The sequence below is a fragment of the Pectinophora gossypiella genome, chromosome 2 (assembly GCF_024362695.1).
Source record: "Pectinophora gossypiella chromosome 2, ilPecGoss1.1, whole genome shotgun sequence".
Lineage (NCBI taxonomy): Eukaryota > Metazoa > Arthropoda > Insecta > Lepidoptera > Gelechiidae > Pectinophora > Pectinophora gossypiella.
Genome location: NC_065405.1, coordinates 13,888,552 through 13,910,338, shown reverse-complemented (window position 1 = coordinate 13,910,338; position 21,787 = coordinate 13,888,552). Strand labels below are relative to the sequence as shown.

Here is a 21,787-nt window from a genome sequence, read left to right as displayed (position 1 = left end):
TGAACTCTTTTATTTACAGACTAAGTACTGTGTTCATGTTTATTTTACTTATTTTTAATTTTCAATTGTTTTGTTTACTACATATAGAACTGGGGTTAAAAAAGCCACATCGAACCAATTCATCTAAAAAAGCAATATTGCAATTTGACATTGGCGCATATAAAAGTAAGTGCGCAATGCTAACAAATGCCAAATAGCATCATTGCTTTTTTAAATGTATTGCTTTGATGTGGCTTTTTTAATCCTCCTGATTGTACTGGCTTGAAGTCTTTGGTGCAGATTCTGGTAGACACAAGCTCCATAAAAAAAATAATTTCAGTTTTGTCTTAGGACTTAGTAAAGCAAGTTTTCTTTGATTAATCGTGGTTCTGCCCATGGCATTAGAGATATGTATGTTCACAGTTATAGAACATGTTCTATGTCTTTTTTGTGGTAGGTGAAGGACAATTTTTAGAACTATCAAATTAAAATAAAGTTAAGTTTTACCAGCCAGAAACCGCGCCATTGGCATTGTTATGTTTTAAGCATGTAAGCTAATTCAGTTTTTGTGTTGACATTTTGTTGTAGGCTATTTTTCATTTCTTTTTGAAAGCTAGAAAGTTTTAAGAATTAGAAAGAACTTCATAATTTCTACTTCAGCCTTTTAATTTAGTAGTCATAATAATAAGATTTATTATATTCGTACGAGTTCCTTACTTATTTTTCTTATTTGTTGTTACTTTATATGGGCGTTGTAATGACGTTTTAAAGTGTATTTTAAGCTTCCGTCAATACCATTATTATGGATATATGTATATTTTTTTGTATTGTTTAAATCTGTGGTTTCCAAAATTAAAAATAGTTTCTGAAACTATTCGCAAGTTTGTGTCAAAATTGTGGTCCTTGTATAATAAAAGCTCACAATAAATGGTTTGAAAACCTACGATCTAGACGTCACACCAATCTGATGTCAGCTATTAGAATTTAATTATTTTTTTACTGTTAAGTATTTGAACATTTGCCTTTTGTTCCACTAGTACATTTATGTTTAATATGAATGCTACACAGATAATTTTAGTAGACACCGCTCGTTATTATCTGTATTACTTTTAAAACGTCAGATTATCATAAAAGGTAACAAGTTTTAAGATCTATTTGGCTATTTGCAGCGTCCCCAGCGAGTGGCAAACTCGGCTTGCGTATGACGACGCTACACGAGGAGCCAGGACGGAGGAACGATGATGATTCTCATTCCGAACCTGAATCCGCCCCTGCTGATGAACTGACCACGCCGCGCTCACATGTATGTATTATTACTGTTTGTAGAGGACTTTGATTGATTGATTTTGAAATGACAGCCTCCGTGGACTAGTGGTTAGAGCGTAAGGCTCACGATCTGGAGGTCCGGGTTCGATTCCCGATGGGGACATAGTCGAAATCACTTTGTGAGACTGTCCTTTCTTTAGTAAGGACTTTTCAGGCTTGAATCACCTGATTGTCCGAAAAATTAAGATGATTCCGTGATTCGGAGGGCACGTTAAGCCGTTGGTCCCGGCTATTAGCCGTAAAAACACCTCCACCAACCCGCATCGGAGCAGCGTGGTGGAGTATGCTCCCTACCTCCTCCGGTTAATTGAGGGGAGGCCTGTGCCCAGCAGTGGGACGTATATAGGCTGTTTATGTATGTATGTAGACGACTATTTAACATAGAATATTATTAGTACCGCTAATTGACAACCACTGTTAGACAATTTATATTTCATGTAAGGATAAACAAACAGCAAATTGCTTGTATTACAAGTGAAACACACAAATCAAGTCACGATAAATTTTGAAATGTGTTGTATCTAACCTCATGGATCTTGTGTTACAGCGCACACGAACCAGGGCGCCAGCACGTGGGTTCCTGCCGACATCGAAGACGTTGGACTCGCTGCATGAGCTGGCGTGTGACCGCATACCCAACAAGAACTCGCCCTCGATATCTTCTAGCGGCTACGGTTAGTTATATTTGAAAAATGAAATAAAAACACGTCATTTATTTTCTGAGAAATATAACAAAGCAGAACGCAAGGCACAATGAGTAAACATACAAAAATTACATTTAATGAGCAGAGGTCCGTTAACTACGCCGGTATGTTGGGAAATTAGTGATACTAAAACACCTCACAACTCACATAGAAGAAGTAAAAGAAGTAACTGTGTGGAACATGTGAAAATAATAATTATACAGATATAAATAATTAATAAAAACGATTTATTATTACTGTAGTTAGACATGTATGTGTAGGGAAAGAAATGAGTGATATGTCTCTGTCGCACTAACTGTATACAACTTAGTATGAAAGAGACGAGAGAACTGTCACTTTAATCATGCTACGTTGAAGGGGGTATAGACGCGTTGCGTCAATATATCAATCATAAACGTTTTCCAACCATTATTTGCAATTTTAGGATAACACGAAAGGTTCTTAATAAAGCGTATTTGACAAGTAGAAAACCAAACTAATTTCATGATTTAAAAGAAGATATTATGTAGCAGTAACTATCAGTACTATTCAGAGTCGGAGGACAGAAGTCCTAGTACGGCTTTGTAATAGACTACTCTGAGCTCCGTACCACTTGCGTCAGAGAGAGTACTGCGGGGCGGAAGGCAAGAGGGAAACCACTGCCCTATTTTTCCCTAAAAAGAAGCATGGAAAATGCTGCACCGACAAAAGCGTGGCTCTTAAATTGATGATGATTATTTAGCAAAAGATAGAATAATTAATTATGTTTTTAAATGTACTTTTAGGTTCTCAAGCTGTCTCATCAACAAACCTTACAAACGACGACACCCTATCAATCCGGAGCATGTCAGTCGACGACACGCCTGACTTCGACAAAGCCTTGGACTACACACATCTAAGTCGAACAAAGACCTCTATGGCGGGACTCAGGAACGAAATCACTGAACTGAGGAACGACATTAGTGAACTGAAGAACGAAATAGTTGAGTCAAAGAATGAGTTGGAAGAATCATCGTTTGAAAAGGCGAAGACGCCTGTCTTGACTCCAGGTTCGAGGAGGATCAATCCTTTTTTAAGGGATTGTGAGGAAACTGCTAAGGACAGTCAGAATGAAGGCCCGCTAGTGGATCCTTTGGGAGCGATTCCTGTCGAGAACCACTCTGTTCTATCTACGCAGGGCAAGAGCGAACCCGTGCAGCTGAACGGCGAGATGCATGATAATTCATTGGGTAAGTGTTCAATACACACAACCAAACATACATTGACCAAATTGGAGATGTCCTTATAAAAGGTTTAGTACGATCTGCTCTGAATCGGCGTGCGTTTATGAAGGCGATTGATGAAGTGTGTCAGGATCGAAGCAAATGAAATTCTGTAGTCTCTGCTTACCCCGGTGGGAAATAGGCGTGAGTTTATGTATGTATGTATGTAGGTGTTCAATCTCTTGTTAGAAAGTGTAAAGTCTGTTGTTGGAAAGTTCAGAAGAGAGATAGTGGACCACTTACGAGTTTAAATGCGCGAATAAGAGAAAAATTAAATAAATGCAATTTTTAACCTTATTACAGCGGACGCAGACGTAGAATCCGTGAGTTCTGAGCAGTCGAGTCACGATGCTGAGCGCAGTCGTGAAGCCTCATCCATTGGCGAGAGTGACTCCGCCTCCACCGGACCTGAACACACCGTCGTCAAGACGCAACTGCCTGCTGGGAAGGTTTGTATATTAAGACTGGTCCATATCAATGAGAAATTATGAATGAGAAATTAATTCTATTTATTTTTAACTCTCAGATGGTCCACAGTCCTGTGTGTTGGCCAACGAACAAATATTCAAATATCAAATCTATATGTTAGTTCCCAAAATCATTTTCATTCATAATTATTTTATTGCCAGAAATAGCACTTTTATGATATTCTCGCTATTTGTGATATTCTCGTTTTTTTTGTTGGACATTGTAAATCACGATTGTCTATCTAAGTATTATTACATCCATGAGAAGTGGGTGTAACTAAAGTTGTCTGTAATTTGCCTCCGAGTAAGGGAAACACAGACGAGGGTTGTACTTGTTTTTTTTTTGTAAAGATTTTTAACCCCGTGTTCCCCCGCCAGGTGGTCCGTCGCCGCGCGGGCGGCGGCGCGAGCGCGCGCGCGGCCGCGCGGGCGTCGTTCCCGGCGGCGGCGCGGCCGCGCTCGGCCGTGGACGCGCACGCCGCCGCGCGCGCGCTGCACGACACGCCCGCCTCCTCCACCGAGCGGATTGGGGATGGTGCGTATACACACTACTATACTATTTGTACCTCTGCGGTGTCATACATAGTTACAGCATCCTCGCCATACTAGAAAAGTTGCATCGTCAGTGGCGACAATTTGTACTAACTGTTTAGTGTTCATAATGATACAACACATTTTCACATAGTAGAGTGTTATACTTATTCATGGCTTTTTTTCGTAACTCATCCTTCAGACGGGAAACACTCCACCTTGCTTCACTCAACAGTGCTGCCGCCTACATTTCAGCTTCTAGTTTTTATCCTCATTCAACTTAATTTTATACGAGAAAACGCCAAATTAGTGCGGCCTTTTTAATCCCCTGTTGTTCTTCTAGATGAGTCATCAGAGAGCTCTCGCGCGATCCCCGTGCCAGACTGGATGACAGTAGGCGAGAGTGTTCAACTGAGGCTCAGTAGCAGCACGGGTGTGGTGGCTTACGTTGGGCCCACGCACTTCGCTGGAGGCGCCTGGGTTGGAGTCGAACTTGACGCTCCTACTGGTAATTATTGACTTTTCTTACTAAAAAACTGAGTCAACAGAGAGGATTGATGTAGCCTCTTGAACCCCCCTGATCTATTCCCCCCTCCATAACAAATGTTTTATTACCTTCTGGCGGATTCTGGTCAATCCATACTGAAATTAACGATGAATTTCAGGCAAGAACGACGGATCAGTCGGCGGCAAGCGGTACTTCGAGTGTCGGCCGCGGCACGGCATCTTCGTGCGGCCCGACAAGCTGGTGCAGGACCGGCGCGGGCGCAGCGCGCGCGCCTTCCGCGAGAACGAGCTCAAACGCGCCACCAGCAAGGGTACGTACCACTCGCGTCTGTAAATGTCGCGGCAAAACCTCTCAGAAAATATTGTATAATATAGACAGATTGAGAGGAATGGGACTGAAACTGTCTACCGTCGTCCGTTTTTCCAACTCGTTATAATCTGGGAGTCTTCAAGGCTAGATTAAATAGGTATTTACTAGGTAAGCGTGATCCACCCTAGACCACATCGTCGCTTACCATCAGGTGAGATTTTGCTCAAACGCGAACCTATTTTATTAAAAACAAAAAACAGTTAAACTCACTAAGGGTAAAGCTGGGACACTCCATACAAAAATTACATTCTTATCGTGAGCCGTCTTATCATGTAAGTGTGAGCGAGACAGACAATCCGCGCGCGCTCCTTACTCCTGAACGGCTTACAGCATTTTGACTAAACCGAGACCCCGCGGGGGGGGGGGGTAAATCTAGCTCCGCGTTGATATGAATTGGTGCGGGGCGGAGAGTGTCCGTTCAACATGTAGTACTATTCTATGCTAAGGACTAGAACAGGCTGCTGCAGTCTGTTTCCCAAAGGGATGTGCTCACAGTTAACTGCAGACAAATGTTTTAAATTATTATTGTATGTTAATTATGAACGTTTCGTTCCAGGTGAGGGCCTACACAACTTGCATAGATCACGGAGTCGCGGCGAGAGCATAAACGCCGTCGGCACCAAAACTAGGAGCAAATAAACTTGATCCGACGGGCGCGTACGTATAGCACACTCGTATTACATCGCTCGCCCCGTTCAGACGACCCGACACACCAGCGGACTAAACCAGCCATGTATCGGACCGAATTTAATACAAACGTCCACAACTCTCCATATTACTTGTATAGTGAAACCCACATTTTTTTGTTGCAGTCGTGTAACGCAAATGGTGCTTTGTATGTATCGTAGATGTTGTTTTATTTATCATTACCACGTCGGTAAAGCAATATCGTATGCCTTTATTTGTTGTTCACATTGTTAAGGGGCTTGTTGAAGGAAATAAGATCGTCTCGCGTTCATTGGCCCGTCCAATAAACCGCTGTAGACGTCTCGATACAGTTTCCACACGTTTTGGGGAGGTTAAGTATTAACAGTATGAAATTGTTTCGTTTTATATTAATTTTCAATTTTATAATCAGTGACATAAATCTGTAAATAAATTCGGCATGTGATTTATTTTTTTTTATTATATGAGTTCGGTGTAAATATGTGAATTTTGAGTGTATTATTATTACTTACATAATTAATTTAATAATAATTTTAGAACCAATGAAATTTTTGTGATCGGTGATAACTTAAGGTTCAACGGATTATTTGTATAGGAATTTTTACTGAATAGTTTGTGGTATAGACGTTATGGTAAATTATTTATGTATTTTAGCTCATTGACTATGCTCTATGCTTTCTCTTGTCTATGGATATACACAGCTATATATACTTAACTTAGTATATGTTATCTGTATTTTAGTGATATTTAACCCAGTACAATCCTGTCCTATATTGCATTTTAAAATTGCTCAGATGCATTTTGTGTTTTAATACACTATTGTCAGACTGTTGTGATAGTATCTTGCCACGCGACTAGGTAACCCTAAATAAAAAACAACAAACTTTATTTTTTTATTCTAACGCCTGCTTTTGCCCTTCTAATTTAAAAGGTGTACGAGTAACTCAAGTAGAATTTTACGAAATCGTCCATATATACATCTTCGTCCTTATTAAGACTTGTACTTAGTACAATAAAGTACAGACGAATTCCAAAATAAAATGCCCTAAAAATTGTCATTTTTAGCCATGGGACAAGTCATAAGAGATGAAACAGCGGCTTATTTGTGATAATCGCATATGAAACGAGAATATACGTGTGTTCTAACAAATATAAATATCTAAGGTTTCCCGTGTTTGAACTTCAACGAGTGCTCGCGTAAAATACTTCGCTTATGACTTGCTCCACAATAACCTATTAGGTTGTGTAAATGCATATGATCTAATAATCAAATGTAAAAATGTTTGTAGACGTGTCTTAACACGCTGTACATTAAAAAAAGTCATTTGAAATTGTCCTCAATTTATTATCTCCATCCACGTTCGAACAATAATCGATGAATTCTATCTGTAAATGTTAGTCTGTCTTGTTGTTTATCCATTATAATAGGGTAAAAGTGTGGTAGTTATTTTGAATATTGCCTAATTTCGGGGAATATAAGATATAGCAGCGTAGCGCGTGTATCCTTGTTAGGGGGTGTCCACACTTCACTCGCGGAGTGACATAGCCTAGCTCACCTAATGTATATTCCATCCTTTTAGAGTATTCGTTCGTAAGTACACTAAATTGAGTACACAAATAGAGTAAACGCCTCGTTATTTACTAGTGTTTGTAAGGTTCACATTCGCGTACATTGTAGCCCGCCACTTGCCTCATTCCTGTAAACATGTTGTATATTAACATTTACATAATACCCTATAAGTAACTAGAGTAAACAAAGTTATCAATAATATTCAATACAGCTGTTTCGCACTCGAGAATTTAATGCCAATTTAATATTTTGTAAGCGTTGACTGACATCATAATTGTCGCACGTATTACATAATATCACAGTTTACATTATATCGATGCTTATTAGACTGTCGTACTTAAAACATTCCATTTTTTCTATACATTTATCGTTCTAGCAGACTTCAGTAGGTAATATCTCTCGGGATTACTTGATTAATTAGATTTTTATAGTTAAATGCGACTTGAATGGCGTTAATTTTGCATTTTACGATTTTGAACTTAAAAGGTTAAATTATAGAGCAATATTAAAACTGGCCCTAACTAGGACAGCTCAATGTGTAGTCGACGTTAAAAGAATAAAGTATTTTCAAATAAAGTAGGATTGTGTCTTTGAACCTCTCGATGTGCTTCTGTCCAGTAGTTGGTAGGACATCGGCGGCGAGCTGACGCGGACCCTCGGTGGAGGGCGCACGGTTGAAGTTGGCGTGGCGGAGTATGCACTAGGGCTCCTAGGTTTAGGCTAATAGTGACCTTAAATGCAGCGTTGTAGGTCCTAATTTAATTTTTAGTAAATAAGCTGACCATGTGCTGTGCTTTTGTTTTAAACAATAGTTTTTAGGTAAATGAAATTATTTGTTTTATATTTTTGTTTCATGTAGCAGATTTTGTATTTATTGCAGTCAATTCAACAAATAAATAGCTTTTATGATGTAATTAATTATTTTGTGAAATCGTGTCGCATGTTCACTAGCGTAGAGGACTAAGTTTGTTTGCCAGTTTTGAATTGTAAATTGACATTATTATATCACAAATGGAAATGTATTTCTAATTCTTTTATGTGATAAGCGGACGTGTAGGCAGCTACTCGTAGCATAGATGGTTGCATCTTCATTATGTACACATAAGCATAATTAAATAAAGAGATTTTAATATTTAAATAATTAAATACAAAAATAGTTCACTTCTAGTGGAAATATTTTTGCCAAGTAGCAAATTCAAGTCAACCATCGCTGTCATTATCAATAAATGTATTATAAAATATTTGATTTGTTTTTATTACTTTACCATATAATATTTACCATAGTCTACAGCGCATTGGAGCTATGGCAGAAGTATCAGTACGAATTCATTACGTTAGCCATTTGATTATGCATTTGACTAAATGGAATTATCTCAATTGATGGATTTACTGAATACAATTTGTGTGTTTGCAACTGCAACATACTTATCTTTTTGAGAATTTGCCCGTATGAGAATTTGTCCTTATGAGAATCTGCCATTATGAGAATTTGCCGTTATGAGAATTTGTTCTTATGAGAATTTGTCCTTATGAGAATCTACCCTTATGAGAATAAAGGGTAACTAACACGGGAGTGACTCCTAAATCAGGCCGCTAGCATTGGCCACTCAAAAGCAGAGTACGCACAGGCATTATTGTATCGTGTGTGTGTGTGCGCTAATGGTTACACCCCGGTACACATCTGCGAGCATTGAGCTAAACTTATATCCGGCTGATCAATGCGTTGTAGCCTTGCCCTTAGTATTATCTAGTTATGCATGATTTAGACTTTATTAATTACTAATAAAATAGTTATTAGTAGAAGCATTATGAATTTCAATTATAAATAGATAAGTATACAGAGTAAATAAGCTGGCGTGCCAGTGAAATACGTTTAATATTAAAATTTTCTCAATATTTTGTTACATAAGTTAGCAGGCATATTTTCAAGTTATGAGCGCTAGCGGGTACCAATTTGTAGCTCTTGAAAACAAAGCGTAAATCCCGGAAATTATTATTTTATATCAAAGAATTATCTCAATTCAATCGTTAACAGAATAATGTTACATCACTAATTTAAGAGCCACGCTCTTGTCGGTGTAGCATTCCTCTCCATGCTACTTTTCAGGGAAAAATAGGGCAATGGTTTCCGCCTTGCCTTCTGCCCCGCAGTACTATGTTGCCCTCGGTCAGGTTCCAGATTACAGCCCCTGTGACTTGCCCCTTCTGTCCTCACACACATACACATAGACTCCACACAATTTTACACTTACACATAATGGGAAATATTGAAGTACCGTGGAGGTAAAATTAATTATGGGGGAGTTTGGGATCCATCCTTCTCTCTGCATTTTTGCTCCAAGAACATAACAATTAATTATGACATGAACTGATGACCAAGTTGGACATCACTAGTTCGTATTCTGTTTGTTGGATGCTAAGTACTTGCCGTCATTTTTTAAAGAAAACACAATATGTGTCTAATCCGCTATCCGCTTCCTGCTAAGACTCGAACCCGGGACCCCCGCGTGACCTTATTCGTGACGTCGCGAGTGTCATCTGCCGGGGCGGGGCGGGGCTATCGGTGCCAGCTACCGTCGCCACTTTCAGCCAGCTAGGCTGGTACCGTGCGCAAAGGAATCCAGGATGGTTTATGATCGCCCTGTCTTGTGGGTATGAGGCGAAGGGAAATATAATCACTACGTTTAGTACGAGGTTTTGTTAACCTGTGCGGGTAGGTAGCTATTTTTTTGGTGGAAGGTATCCGGGTAATCCGGGTCTTAGGAGAGGGTAGTAAATAAAAAAGTAATTATCACTTTATTATTGTTCGGAGTCGGTAGTACACCTAAGAAGCATGGTTTTAACATAATACGTAACCAATATCGTTAGCTGCGTTATCCATTTTTTAAGTACATGAAAATTAAGTACGGGTATCTAAGTTATTAAGTATTAAGCTCTTGTTGTAAGTAAAAAAGAAGTGAAAAGAATAACGTAATATCCGGATATTTTGTAAAATGGACGCTTAAATATTTCTTATCGCTCTTTGTGTGTGTAGAGTTATCCTATCGGTACCCGCAGTATATTTTCGTGAAGACACCGCTGCTCGTTACAAAGGCGACACGGTTCCATAATGGGCCGACATTGGAAGTTGCGTGACTTGCCGTTTGCAGGCCCTACCTCTTCAATACCGCTTCGGACGGCAAACCAAACGCAAGTACTGCAAATATTTTCAAATTTAAATGAAGAATTAAAAATGCTCTAAAATGTCTAAAGACCAAGGACCTTCGTCCTCGAATCAGGACCCACGTTACGATTTCATCGGGTCTTACGCTGTGAAATCCTTAAAGTTGAAGCCTGAAAAATGGACAAGGGTTTTGGGCATAGAAGAACACAGATCAACGTTAAAGGACTTTGTAGATAAGCCCCTGCCTATCCTTCTGGTAGTGGTATTAACTCATACAGCTCAGTTGGTCCCGGTTATATCTTTCCCATGTTATTTGAAGAATAAAGCCGTTTATTTCGTGAAGAAAAAGCCCGATGTCATCCCTAAGGAGAACTGTTCTGAAATGGTCATCTTTGGTAAGTACACTAATTGCTTAATTTGCAGTCTTACTAACGGATAAAAACCTACTATTTAGGAACCTACTTCTTTATTCATTCTATTCTTCTTCTCTCTATTCTTTTTTCTATTGTTTCTGCCATTTTTAGGGTGGTATTAATAAACTAATCTCAGCTTCGAGACTGCCCTCCCACGGCCAACCCACGGTCCCGAGAAATGCATTTTCGGAAGTATTTGACCTAATTTGTATTGGGCTGGTTTTCCCTTCGCGGGTTGAAAGGCCCCTGACGAGGATCATGTAACGACTATTTACTTACATCAGTAAGTAGTAACCGGGATCAACGGCTTAACGGGCCTTCCGAAGCACGGATCATCTTACATTCGGACAATCTGGTGATCAGCCATTAATGTCCTAACCAAACTAGGGACAACAAAGTATTTTTTGTGATATTTGCCCACCGGAAATAGAACCCAGGACCTCCGCATCGTGAGGCTAACGCTCAACCATTGGACCACCGAGGTCGTTCGGCTGATGATCACGAATTTTCTGACTCTTAGGTGACCTGGCACCAAGATTAATAGATGAACTAGCAGCTTTGGTGGACGAAGTGTTTGTTCCTCTGCTGTCGAATCCTCTGAACCATGAGGGATGGCCGTTGGTCGTCTCTCAGGATATTCTGAAGCAGATTCACAGCCTCAAAAGTACCGTGTATGAGGTAAGATAATTGTATGTTGAACGAAACTTCACAATACAATATAATACAATGTTGTTGGCAACACCAACAAAATATATTTAAAAAAACTTAGCTAGTTGTTGGACGTCACTTTTACTACTTGTTAGGTACTTTACCTACAGCCGAGCCATCTTCGAGCCAGCTGAGCCGTGGTAGCCCAGTTGGTAGAACGCTTGCCTCTCACTTTGAGGTCGCAGGTTCGAATCCAGCACAAGCCCAAACCTATGAATGTCGAATTAGTTTATTAATTCATGTTTGGATCATAAATGATTATCACGTGCTCAGCGGTGAAGGAAAACATCGTGAGGAAACCCACATACCTGTGAAATGCATTTTCGGAGGTACGTTACATAACCTGTATAGGGCTGGTTATCCCTTCGCGGGTTGGATGGTTAGACAGGCAGTCGCTTCTGTAAAATACCGGACCTGTCAAATCTTCAGGTTAGGTAAGCGGGCATTGGCCCCGATTCCTGCAGACACCTCCTAATTTTACTTTAAGTTATACCTATCATTTTCTTATCCGCCGAAAAGGAAAGGGACGGATGATTGACAGCTCTTAATTTTTGGAAGAATGAGTAAATGAATGAATAACCCGGGCGAATCAATATACCTTTCGTTAGCGAGATACCTCTCGCTGGTATGCAAACCGTTTGCCGTGTCCTGTCAACATAATTCTGTCGGGTTATTAGCCAATGCAAATTTTTTATACGGTTGCTTTAGATTTGTGCTTAAAATTGACGTGTGTTCCATTAATTTTATTCTTGTTGATTACCCGTCCCTTTCCTTTTATACCGATAAGAAAATGACAGTTATAACTTAAAATAAAATTAGATGGTGTTTACAGGAATTAGCACCATTACCTATACTTATAAAAAATATTCGCTCTCTCTGTTTTTATACAAGTTTTGTTCCGCGTCTGTCCGCCAAATAAAGCGTATCTTTCAAGAAAAAGTTTTACTCTTTATGCGGTGTAAACAGCTCACGTATACCTACGAAGCATCCCACAGTCCACTTACCTCAGCTGACAAATATACTTAGCAATAAGCCCGTCTATTGTACACATTCTATTTCTCTTCTGTTTTGTATTTTCTGAGCGCACTCTAAAGTATTTTTTATGTTATGTTTATATAAAACACGTCATGACAGCACGAGTACAATCGGCGACCTACGGCTAAACAGCAATTTCTTCCAGGCAACCTTTAAGTATAGGAGATATTTAATATTATATAATATAGCGGAATAGTGCAGCATAGGAATACTTGAACATATAAAATTAAAATACAAAGTTAGATAAACTTACGAGTACATAAACTACATAATAATAATATTATACACATATAATTGTTATAATAAATAAATATCAATAAGTACTTAAACTCCTACATATACAATGGAAGAAAAGTAGTAGATAGATTATGAAGATGAAGAGGAAATAAAACTAAGAAAATGTGCTTGACTTGATCGAAGGATTTATACTATAATTATATTGTATGATTTATCATACAACATAAAGTATATATAGTCATACAACACAAAGAAAATAAAAATCACAAGTAAGACAAAAGAATTACTATAGGTGGCTTTATTGCTGAAAATCTTAAATATCAAAGTCTGTCAAGAGCCACGTAAGATTTACCTAAGAAAAATTTGAACCCCAGGTAAAAGGCAAAGTCAACGGGCAAACCGTCCTCCCAATGCCAGTGGGAGTAGAATTAGTTTACGAAGCAGAAAAGGGTCTTCTTCGTGGAGAAGAAGTGGACTTGTACCTGAAGAGTGCCATAGAAGGAGTAGTGATAAAGTGGGCCCAGCAGATTAATGACGTCATGATGGAAGATTCCGCTCTGGCGTTTGAGAACGGTCAGAATCCGCTGCCGACTACTGGTTAGTTAGCTTTGTATATTATCACCTTATCATCCTCCTGCCCTTATCCCACTAGTGGGTTTGGGTAGCTGTGATCCTGTGGTTCATCGGCTTGCTTCTCAAACTGACAGCGCCCATTCAAAACCCCAGTACTATACTCGCACCAATGAGATACATTTATCTTAAGTGCAGTTTTCACTAACACAGTTGATATGGCGATACGGCTCACCACCTATCACGTTGGTCTAACAGAAAGCTCGGTGAGGTGTGGGTACTTAGGTCATCTTGCGATGGACGTACCTCTGACTACCCAAATTGGGATATAGTCGTGAGCTGATGTAATTTTAAAGATTTACGAGTTTTACATTATGTATTACTGCAAACGGGACGATGGGTGAACACAAATGTAATAAATACCTTGATTAACCTTTTCACGGACATAGAGACCATGGTTCATTGGTGGTTCATAATAGGCAGTATGACACCTTGGAATCGCAACGTCCGTAGACGTTCTGTCCTTGAAAGTGTTAAACTTTACGCGGTTATTGTCACAATTAAAACACATAATACCGGGTTTTTACCGCGTTGTTATCAGGGATATGAGACTCCCGATATTTCATATCCCTGATAATAACGCGCTAAGAACCCGGTATTATGTTTTTTAATTATAAATCTAATAAAACACAGTTACTTTTGTTATGAAAGCTTCTCACAAAGACATAAGACATAAGTATAGGACATGTACATACGAATAAAATAAGCACAATAGACGCCCTCAATCTCATTACCGTTGACGCGAAAATATCCGAGAATGTTTGGTCTTCAAATATTCAGTTAGAACTTACGTAGATTGAGAACATAAGTACATCAGTTTTAACTGGATATTAGCGAAAAGACAAAAGATTCTCGGACATTTTCGCGTCAACGTTTCTTATTAAATAAAATATTATTATTATTTTTGTCATTTCCATATTTCGGGACTATGGAGTCCCGGACTTTTGGAAGGCGTGCGTGGGGCCGAAGCCAACACGTAGAGGCCCCTTAAGACAATTTAATCTAAATGTTGTGTGACACCAACCGGCGATTATCCCTGTATGCACTATGGGAGTGCACCCAAAGACAATCCCCGGTTCGTGTAGGACTATTGCAGATTATGGGAACAAAGGAAACTGGGCTATTGGGTTGGGGGTTAGTGGACCGGATACTGGGGCTATGGGGGACTATGGCGCCTGCTCGACCAATGTTGGTAACATGGATACAATGAGCAGGCGGTGACTATTATTTTTATTATTATTTGGTATTCATTGTTTTTAATAATAAATAACCTTTTTTATATATTTTTTTAATTTTACTTTTTTATTTTTGTAACCAGAATTTCATATTTTATCTTTAACCTAGGAAATAAATAATAAAAAATAAATAATAATTAAACACTTTATTGCACATTAAATAAAACATTTATTTCCAGAACTAGCATTTTGGAAGTCGCGGGTAAGCAACCTCAACTACATATACGATCAGCTGAGAACAGATAGAGTAAGGTGCATGGCAGTGATACTGGAAAAGACGACGTCCGCTTACTACCCCTGCTTTAGTAGGCTGTTTAAGAATATCGTTTCAGGTAAAAAAAAATATATTTCAACCGTAGCATAGAATAAGGAATACTACGTATAGAACGGCAACTCTCTGCTCCCCACCAGCGGCTAAGCTAGGTTTACCTCACCCCTCTCGGACATAGTCTGTCTAGACTTGAATCGAAAAGGCTGCGCGTGGACCGCTGTTTTTATTTTTTATAAGTTTAGTTTGACGCCGACGTTTTATCGTCTGATTCGAATTGATCCCACAGTAACTGCCCGCGTCGGCGCGCATGGGTGGCGAATATAAATATTTATTTTTTATGGTGATTGTTCATCAAAACATGCTAATAATTTGCAATGAAATTGAACTTAAGTGCTTAATTTAAAAATAATGTGAATACAATAAAATTCTGTGAAGTTTTAAGTCAAGTGTAAAGTTATATTGTGAACTTTCATTGTTCAGCTCTTTTTGTTTGTGATTTATGTGGTGAATAAATAAATATTAGCTTTTTCGTAAGTAGTACTACCTACCTAAGTAATTATCACCAGAATCCTGAATAAACAGTTTGACTTTCTGGTGATCTTTTGATACCTAGTAAGTACCCTACCTGCTGTTTAGGAACTTACTTAAAGATATTACTAATATACGCATCACTAATTTAAGAGACACTCTTGTCGGTATAGCATTCCTCTCCATGGTACTTTTTAGGGAAAAATACGGCAGTGATTTCCCTCTTGCCTTCTGCCCTAATATACTACGTAACTAGTACCTAATAAATACTTGTAGGTACAAAGTAGAAGTATAGTAGCGCAAGCTTCGTTATTTTTTATAAGTAAGTACTTAATGGTGATAGCCAGACATAACGCAATACTAATCGTACCAAAACAAGCAATAATTTATTCCATTTTTATAATTTTAGCTCTAGCCGAAGCTCGCGAAATAGACTTGTACTTGCGCACCCTAGAGAAACATTTCCAAGCGCTAGAAGATACAGACTTCACCGAATGCCAACCGCTCTTCAGACCACTTTTCCACGTCATCTGTATGATCTGGAGGGACTCCAAGTACTACTGTAGCTCTTCCAAGTTGATGGTCCTGCTGAAACAGATTGGAAACCTGCTTATTCACCAGGTTCGATATTTGTATAAGTACTTATCAAAAAACGTAGTTTGAACCGGCGTCTATGTATGAAATGATTGATGAATCAAAGCAAATCTCTGTTTACTTGGTTTAAAAAAAATAGTAACGCGTAAGTAGTTAAAAAAACAGTCAGTAAAAATGATAAAATACCTAATATAAATCGAAATTCGCCCTCGACTCGTTAATTAGTAGACACTGAGAAGTTTCAGCTCCTAGTGCAATCAACAAATCAGCTTTTCTATCTAATCAGCTATCTATCTACCAACTTATTGTGTAGTCTTCCAATGTAAAACGAAATATATACACAGTTTAATTTCAATTCATAAACAAATAATATGTAAGTATTTTTAAAATCGGGAGGAGATATAAGTAGGTATCTACCAAATTTTGCTTTAGACTCATCAATAAGTACCTATAAACAATACAGTCACAAGATAAAGCAGGCTAAATTAAGTATTTCTGTTTCCAGGCAAAGAAATGTTTAGATCCAAGTACCTTGTTCCATAGTGACATAGATGAAGCAACGCAACGTATTCAAATGACTATTAACATACTGAAACTGTTCAAAAACACATTCGAATATTTTAAGGAAAATATCTCCAAATATTTCGTGGACAGAACAGTTATACCTTGGACCTTCCATCCGAATGTCGTATTTGAAAGAATGAATAAGTTTCTGGATAGACTGGATACGATTCAATGGTTTTTCAAGACAGTATTGGAGTTTCAAAAACTAGAGAAAATAGAGATAGGTGGAATGAAAGGAAGAGTTCTAAGTGGACAAATTCGGGAAATATCAACAGAATTTGAAACGTATTTCCACAGCTTTGCCTCCAAATCTTATGATGTTTTGGACCCAGATGATCAAAAGTTTAACGGTGACTTTAAAGTTTTTCAAGACAACATAATAGATTTAGATCTGAAATTATCTACAGTTTTAGTGGAATCATTTGATAATTGTGCAACCTTAGAAGCCATTTTCAAGGTTTGTATGTACAGTGGCCATTAATTTTGAGTTAGATGCACTACTTGAGAGATGTTCTATTATTATTTTTGATTTGTAGCTCATCGACATTGTGGGTTCTGTTTTGGAAAGACCTCTTATCAGGAATGAATTCACAGCCAAGTATGTGGAAATTATTGTCATGCTGAACAAAGAAATCGATATATGCGAAGTAAGTAATTTAGGTAACATTATAATTCAGTCATTTAATAAAGTGAATGTGGCTAAAGTTAAGAAAATATTCTATTAATTGTGAGGCCGTTTCATTTAATATCTAAAAACCAATGATGCATAAATAATTATCTTTGTACAGGAACTATTTGCCGAGCAGACCCATCGTCTCGAGAAGTACGGCCACATGGAGGTAGACGCGTTCCTGCCGCCCATCGCAGGCGGACTCCTCTTCATGACCACGCTGGCTTCCAGGATCTCCAAGCCTATAGCTAGCTTTCGCAATTTGCCGCACCCGTGAGTAAGCTGGGTGGGGCAATTGCGAAAGCTGAATATTGGCTGAAATTCTTCTTTGATTACCCTTTCTACCTGATTTCTATCAACTGTGAGAACTCCAGAATTTCTTTTAACACGAAACTTTTGGTCACAGTTATAGCTTTTGATGTAGAAGTAATTTTGTCACATTAACGTTCAGCTTCCGCAATTTGCCTTTGAACCTTTTAACACTTCTCAGTTTATTAAGAGATAAAGTTTTAAATCACATTTTGTAGATTACGATGTAGAATCGAAGGTCATGATCATGAATCACTTTTAGACTTAAACAGTTGCCTGTCTTTGGATTTTGGAAACACATGATATATTTTTTTCCGAGTTCACAGGTAAATAGTGTATAAAAGATAATTTAAAAAAAATATTGCCAGATTATGGATGATTTGTAGACAAACTCTCACGTTCCATTAATTTTGTATCAATTAGTGCTGTAGAAAACACTATAGCCAAAGTATACTTTTTCGCACTAGGATTAAAGAAACGGAAGAGGCGCTGAAAATTTTTTCAAGATATGAAAAGCTTATTGAAGACATAAATGCTTTCAAGAAAAAGTACTTTACTGATTGGACTAGAACGGTTTCTAGGCTCATAGAAGTTAATACCAAGAAGATGATACTTGCTCGACAAGGTTCAGACCTGGTTCTGAATTTCCATCCTCTGGTAAATATACGTAGTTTCTTAATTTAGAAAAATAAAAATCCATAACTAGTTAATCTAATTGTATGTTATTAAGTCATTTGCTGATAATTATTATTCAGCTTCTAGACATCATGAAAGAAGTTCATCATTTACGCAACAATACCGAGCTAGTAGAATTGCTACCACAAGAAAGCAATGCTTTGTTTGAGAAGCAAGAAACCTACAGGCAGTACAGAATCAATCTTGGTATTACCATTGACTGGTACAACCAAATCAGAAAGAACAGTCAGAAGGTTGAGTTTGATTTAGTTGAAGATGAAATAAAAGCTATTGATCAAAGGATTGAGATGGCACAACATGAACTTAATTGGAATTCACAAGGTAATTTGTTTAAAAAAAACAAATGTTTGTTTGTTTGTTTTGTTTTGTTTATTTGTTTTGTTTGAATAATCGTTTGATTATTCTATAACTTATGCCTATTTCCCATATAGATCCGGTCATACTTCTCTTGCTTTCTCTACATCCATCAATCGTTTCATTCACGCTCGCACGTTCAGAGTAGATAGTATTAAACCTTTTTTAATGACAACCCTAATTTGGATAGCGTACTTTCTTCTTCAATGAAGGTTTTCCTCTGCCAGCCTTACCAACAACCAACGCCTTATATACACCGCTTTCGTAATCATATTATTCTATAACGTGCGAAGAATACACTGACATGCATTGAAGTTAGGCAAAGAGTTTAAAAAGAAACCATGCCCACTTAATGAGATACGTTCTCATTATTTTAGATTTATGGAACTACCTACAAGAACTTCATACATTAGTGGGAAATTTATATCAACGAATGTCAAAGATACAAGAAAACTTAAAAGATATGAAATCTGTTATGAAAGTCTGGGCTACACAGCCTTTGTTCGAAAGAAAAGAAGGAAAGAAGGTAAAAATAAAACTTAATGTTTAACAGGAATGCTTAATTAATTTTACAATGTTCTTTTTTACCACAGGATACGCTTTTGAATTTAGAAGACCGTCAAGAGCGAACAAATAAAAGATACACTGATATTGTGTCTACTGCTGATCGTATTAAGGAGTTGCTTAAAGAGAATATGGAACTATTTAACATGCAGGATAACCAGGAAAGTGAGATATGGTTGAATTACGTCGCGTTTATCGATAATTTGCTGGAAGAATCTTTGTTTAAATGTATTGCTTGCAGGTAACGAATTAGCAATGGGTTTTTTTTGAGTATCTATAAGTATGAATGACATAAAAGAAATTGTATATAATTGTTTCAGTCTGGGATATATTACGGAACATATGAACCCAAAGAATAAGCTGGCACCATTATTTGAAGCTCAGTTAGAATTACTCGATCCTGATATGGTCTTCGCGCCAACACTGGATCCAAACGATGAAAAAGGTTTCTTAGCACTAATAAAAGGCCTTATTAATGACATTCTCAAAATGTCAACTCTAGTCGGACGAATCAATCCTAAGCAACCTGAATCTTATGAGGATCAAATTGTGAGCCATAGTGATGTTATTGAAATGAAAGAAGAGATTCTGAATGGAATAGAAAGGGTAATTACATTTTTATATAATATAAAGCTTGTAGTATGGTGGGGGTTGAGCGGGCAGAGAAGGGAAACGACAAAGTGACGTGGACGAGTTTATTCCGGTACAAACGTACGAATTACAGAGTGCGGAGAGAGGATCGTGTCTACACGTTACGGTCTTTCAACGAAAGTAGGCCCCTCGAAGAAGCGCAACTTCGTATGCCAACCGTATGGAGTAGGCGCGATATAGGTGGCGTTCAAATCTAGTTCCACAGAGGCGGAAGCTAGATCTTGCAGCTATCCCTAATCGGAATACAGAAGCATTGGTTTTCTCAAATACTTATATGTTGGCGGTGACAACATCGTTACCGCGTTCTAATTTTCCCTGTGGCGCCATCTGTTGTCGAATAGTGGAACTAAACTGCCTTCTGTTACAACTCTCCCCCTCTGCCTATGCCGTCGACCCGACAAATAAGGCAGGACTGTGGTTGAGTAATTTCGTTCTGGTTTAGTGAGCAGACTGCTTGCGTACTCAACTGGTTGTTCCTGTTCGCCCTCCCCCTGGATTCTTCTTGGTTTAGGATCTGTTCCACTGCAGTCGTCAACATCACTGGCTTGACTGACATGTTCGGTTTGTAGATACGACCCGATCGCGTGGAACCCGGTAATTCGATAGTATCTTCGAATTTGTCGTTGTCTTCCTTGTCACTCATTAACCCGTAGTGCCGCGGCGTGAGGTCTGCAGGAGCTGTAGCTTCGTACTGACTGGCCACGAGTTGAGCGCCAATGTAGTATGGTGGGGGTTGAGCGGGCAGAGAAGGGAAACGACAAAGTGACGTGGACGAGTTTATTCCGGTACAAACGTACGAATTACAGAGTGCGGAGAGAGGATCGTGTCTACACGTTACGGTCTTTCAACGAAAGTAGGCCCCTCGAAGAAGCGCAACTTCGTATGCCAACCGTATGGAGTAGGCGCGATATAGGTGGCGTTCAAATCTAGTTCCACAGAGGCGGAAGCTAGATCTTGCAGCTATCCCTAATCGGAATACAGAAGCATTGGTTTTCTCAAATACTTATATGTTGGCGGTGACAACATCGTTACCGCGTTCTAATTTTCCCTGTGGCGCCATCTGTTGTCGAATAGTGGAACTAAACTGCCTTCTGTTACAAGCTTTATTAGTGCAAATCGGTCTGAAACGAATTCAAATATTTTTGCAGGTAATAGAAGATGCAAATGAATTTTGCAAAACATTTGAGAACTACGCGTACCTTTGGCTAGAAGAAAGAGATGCAGTTATGGAAATTTTCCTTACCTATGGACGGATCCTTACTCCTGATGAAGTAGACAAGATTGGGTCTGAAGATAAAGAGGTTGCACCACCAGCGCCTTGCGCTCCAAAGATGGAAGCTTTTAGGGAACAGATTGATCACTATGAGAATCTATTTATGGATATCGAAGATATGGAATCGTATAAAGTATTCAACTGTTGGTTCCAGGTAAAGCTACAAAAAGACAATGATAACTCGTGGATATTCTTTTTTTTATAAATAAATATTGGATGTGAATTATTTCGTTGTTTCCCTTCCCAGGTGGATGTGCGACCATTTCGACAAGCTCTTTTAAATACAGTGAGGAAGTGGGGGAATATGTATAAAGAGCATTTGGTCAACAACGTTACATCTAGCCTCAGCGATTTAGGCAACTTTATTAGACAGGCTGATGAAGGTATTGTATTAGCAATTTTGATATTGTCTAGAATAAAGTACTTAATTATAAAAAGTTTATAAATAAATATGGTATTATTTTATTGTACCTTTGACGTCTATCGAGCTTCAATAATAAAGAGGCATTGAAAGACGCATTATTGACTATT

General features: G+C 38.5%; 2 protein-coding genes across 4 annotated transcripts in view; both read left to right on the top strand.

Moving 5' to 3' along the window:
- LOC126377996 (kinesin-like protein KIF13B) overlaps window positions 1-8,602 on the top strand; it is a 194,392-nt gene extending 185,790 nt beyond the window's left edge. For all 3 annotated transcript variants that reach the window (XM_050026024.1, XM_050026031.1, XM_050026018.1), the window contains 8 exons: window positions 1,149-1,282; window positions 1,853-1,979; window positions 2,774-3,217; window positions 3,554-3,699; window positions 4,096-4,252; window positions 4,592-4,756; window positions 4,914-5,066; window positions 5,682-8,602. In XM_050026024.1, coding sequence (XP_049881981.1) covers window positions 1,149-1,282; window positions 1,853-1,979; window positions 2,774-3,217; window positions 3,554-3,699; window positions 4,096-4,252; window positions 4,592-4,756; window positions 4,914-5,066; window positions 5,682-5,764 — 1,409 coding nt within the window. In that variant the 3' untranslated portion in view covers window positions 5,765-8,602. The remainder of the gene's footprint in view (window positions 1-1,148; window positions 1,283-1,852; window positions 1,980-2,773; window positions 3,218-3,553; window positions 3,700-4,095; window positions 4,253-4,591; window positions 4,757-4,913; window positions 5,067-5,681) is intronic.
- Window positions 8,603-10,603: 2,001 nt separating this feature from the next.
- LOC126375672 (dynein beta chain, ciliary) overlaps window positions 10,604-21,787 on the top strand; it is a 53,369-nt gene continuing 42,185 nt past the window's right edge. The window contains exons 1-15 of the mRNA XM_050022745.1: window positions 10,604-10,919; window positions 11,458-11,615; window positions 13,292-13,514; window positions 14,962-15,114; window positions 15,991-16,202; window positions 16,681-17,196; window positions 17,276-17,386; window positions 17,528-17,682; window positions 18,186-18,375; window positions 18,474-18,735; window positions 19,146-19,294; window positions 19,362-19,573; window positions 19,653-19,938; window positions 21,132-21,410; window positions 21,504-21,639. Coding sequence (XP_049878702.1) covers window positions 10,604-10,919; window positions 11,458-11,615; window positions 13,292-13,514; window positions 14,962-15,114; window positions 15,991-16,202; window positions 16,681-17,196; window positions 17,276-17,386; window positions 17,528-17,682; window positions 18,186-18,375; window positions 18,474-18,735; window positions 19,146-19,294; window positions 19,362-19,573; window positions 19,653-19,938; window positions 21,132-21,410; window positions 21,504-21,639 — 3,358 coding nt within the window. The remainder of the gene's footprint in view (window positions 10,920-11,457; window positions 11,616-13,291; window positions 13,515-14,961; window positions 15,115-15,990; window positions 16,203-16,680; window positions 17,197-17,275; window positions 17,387-17,527; window positions 17,683-18,185; window positions 18,376-18,473; window positions 18,736-19,145; window positions 19,295-19,361; window positions 19,574-19,652; window positions 19,939-21,131; window positions 21,411-21,503; window positions 21,640-21,787) is intronic.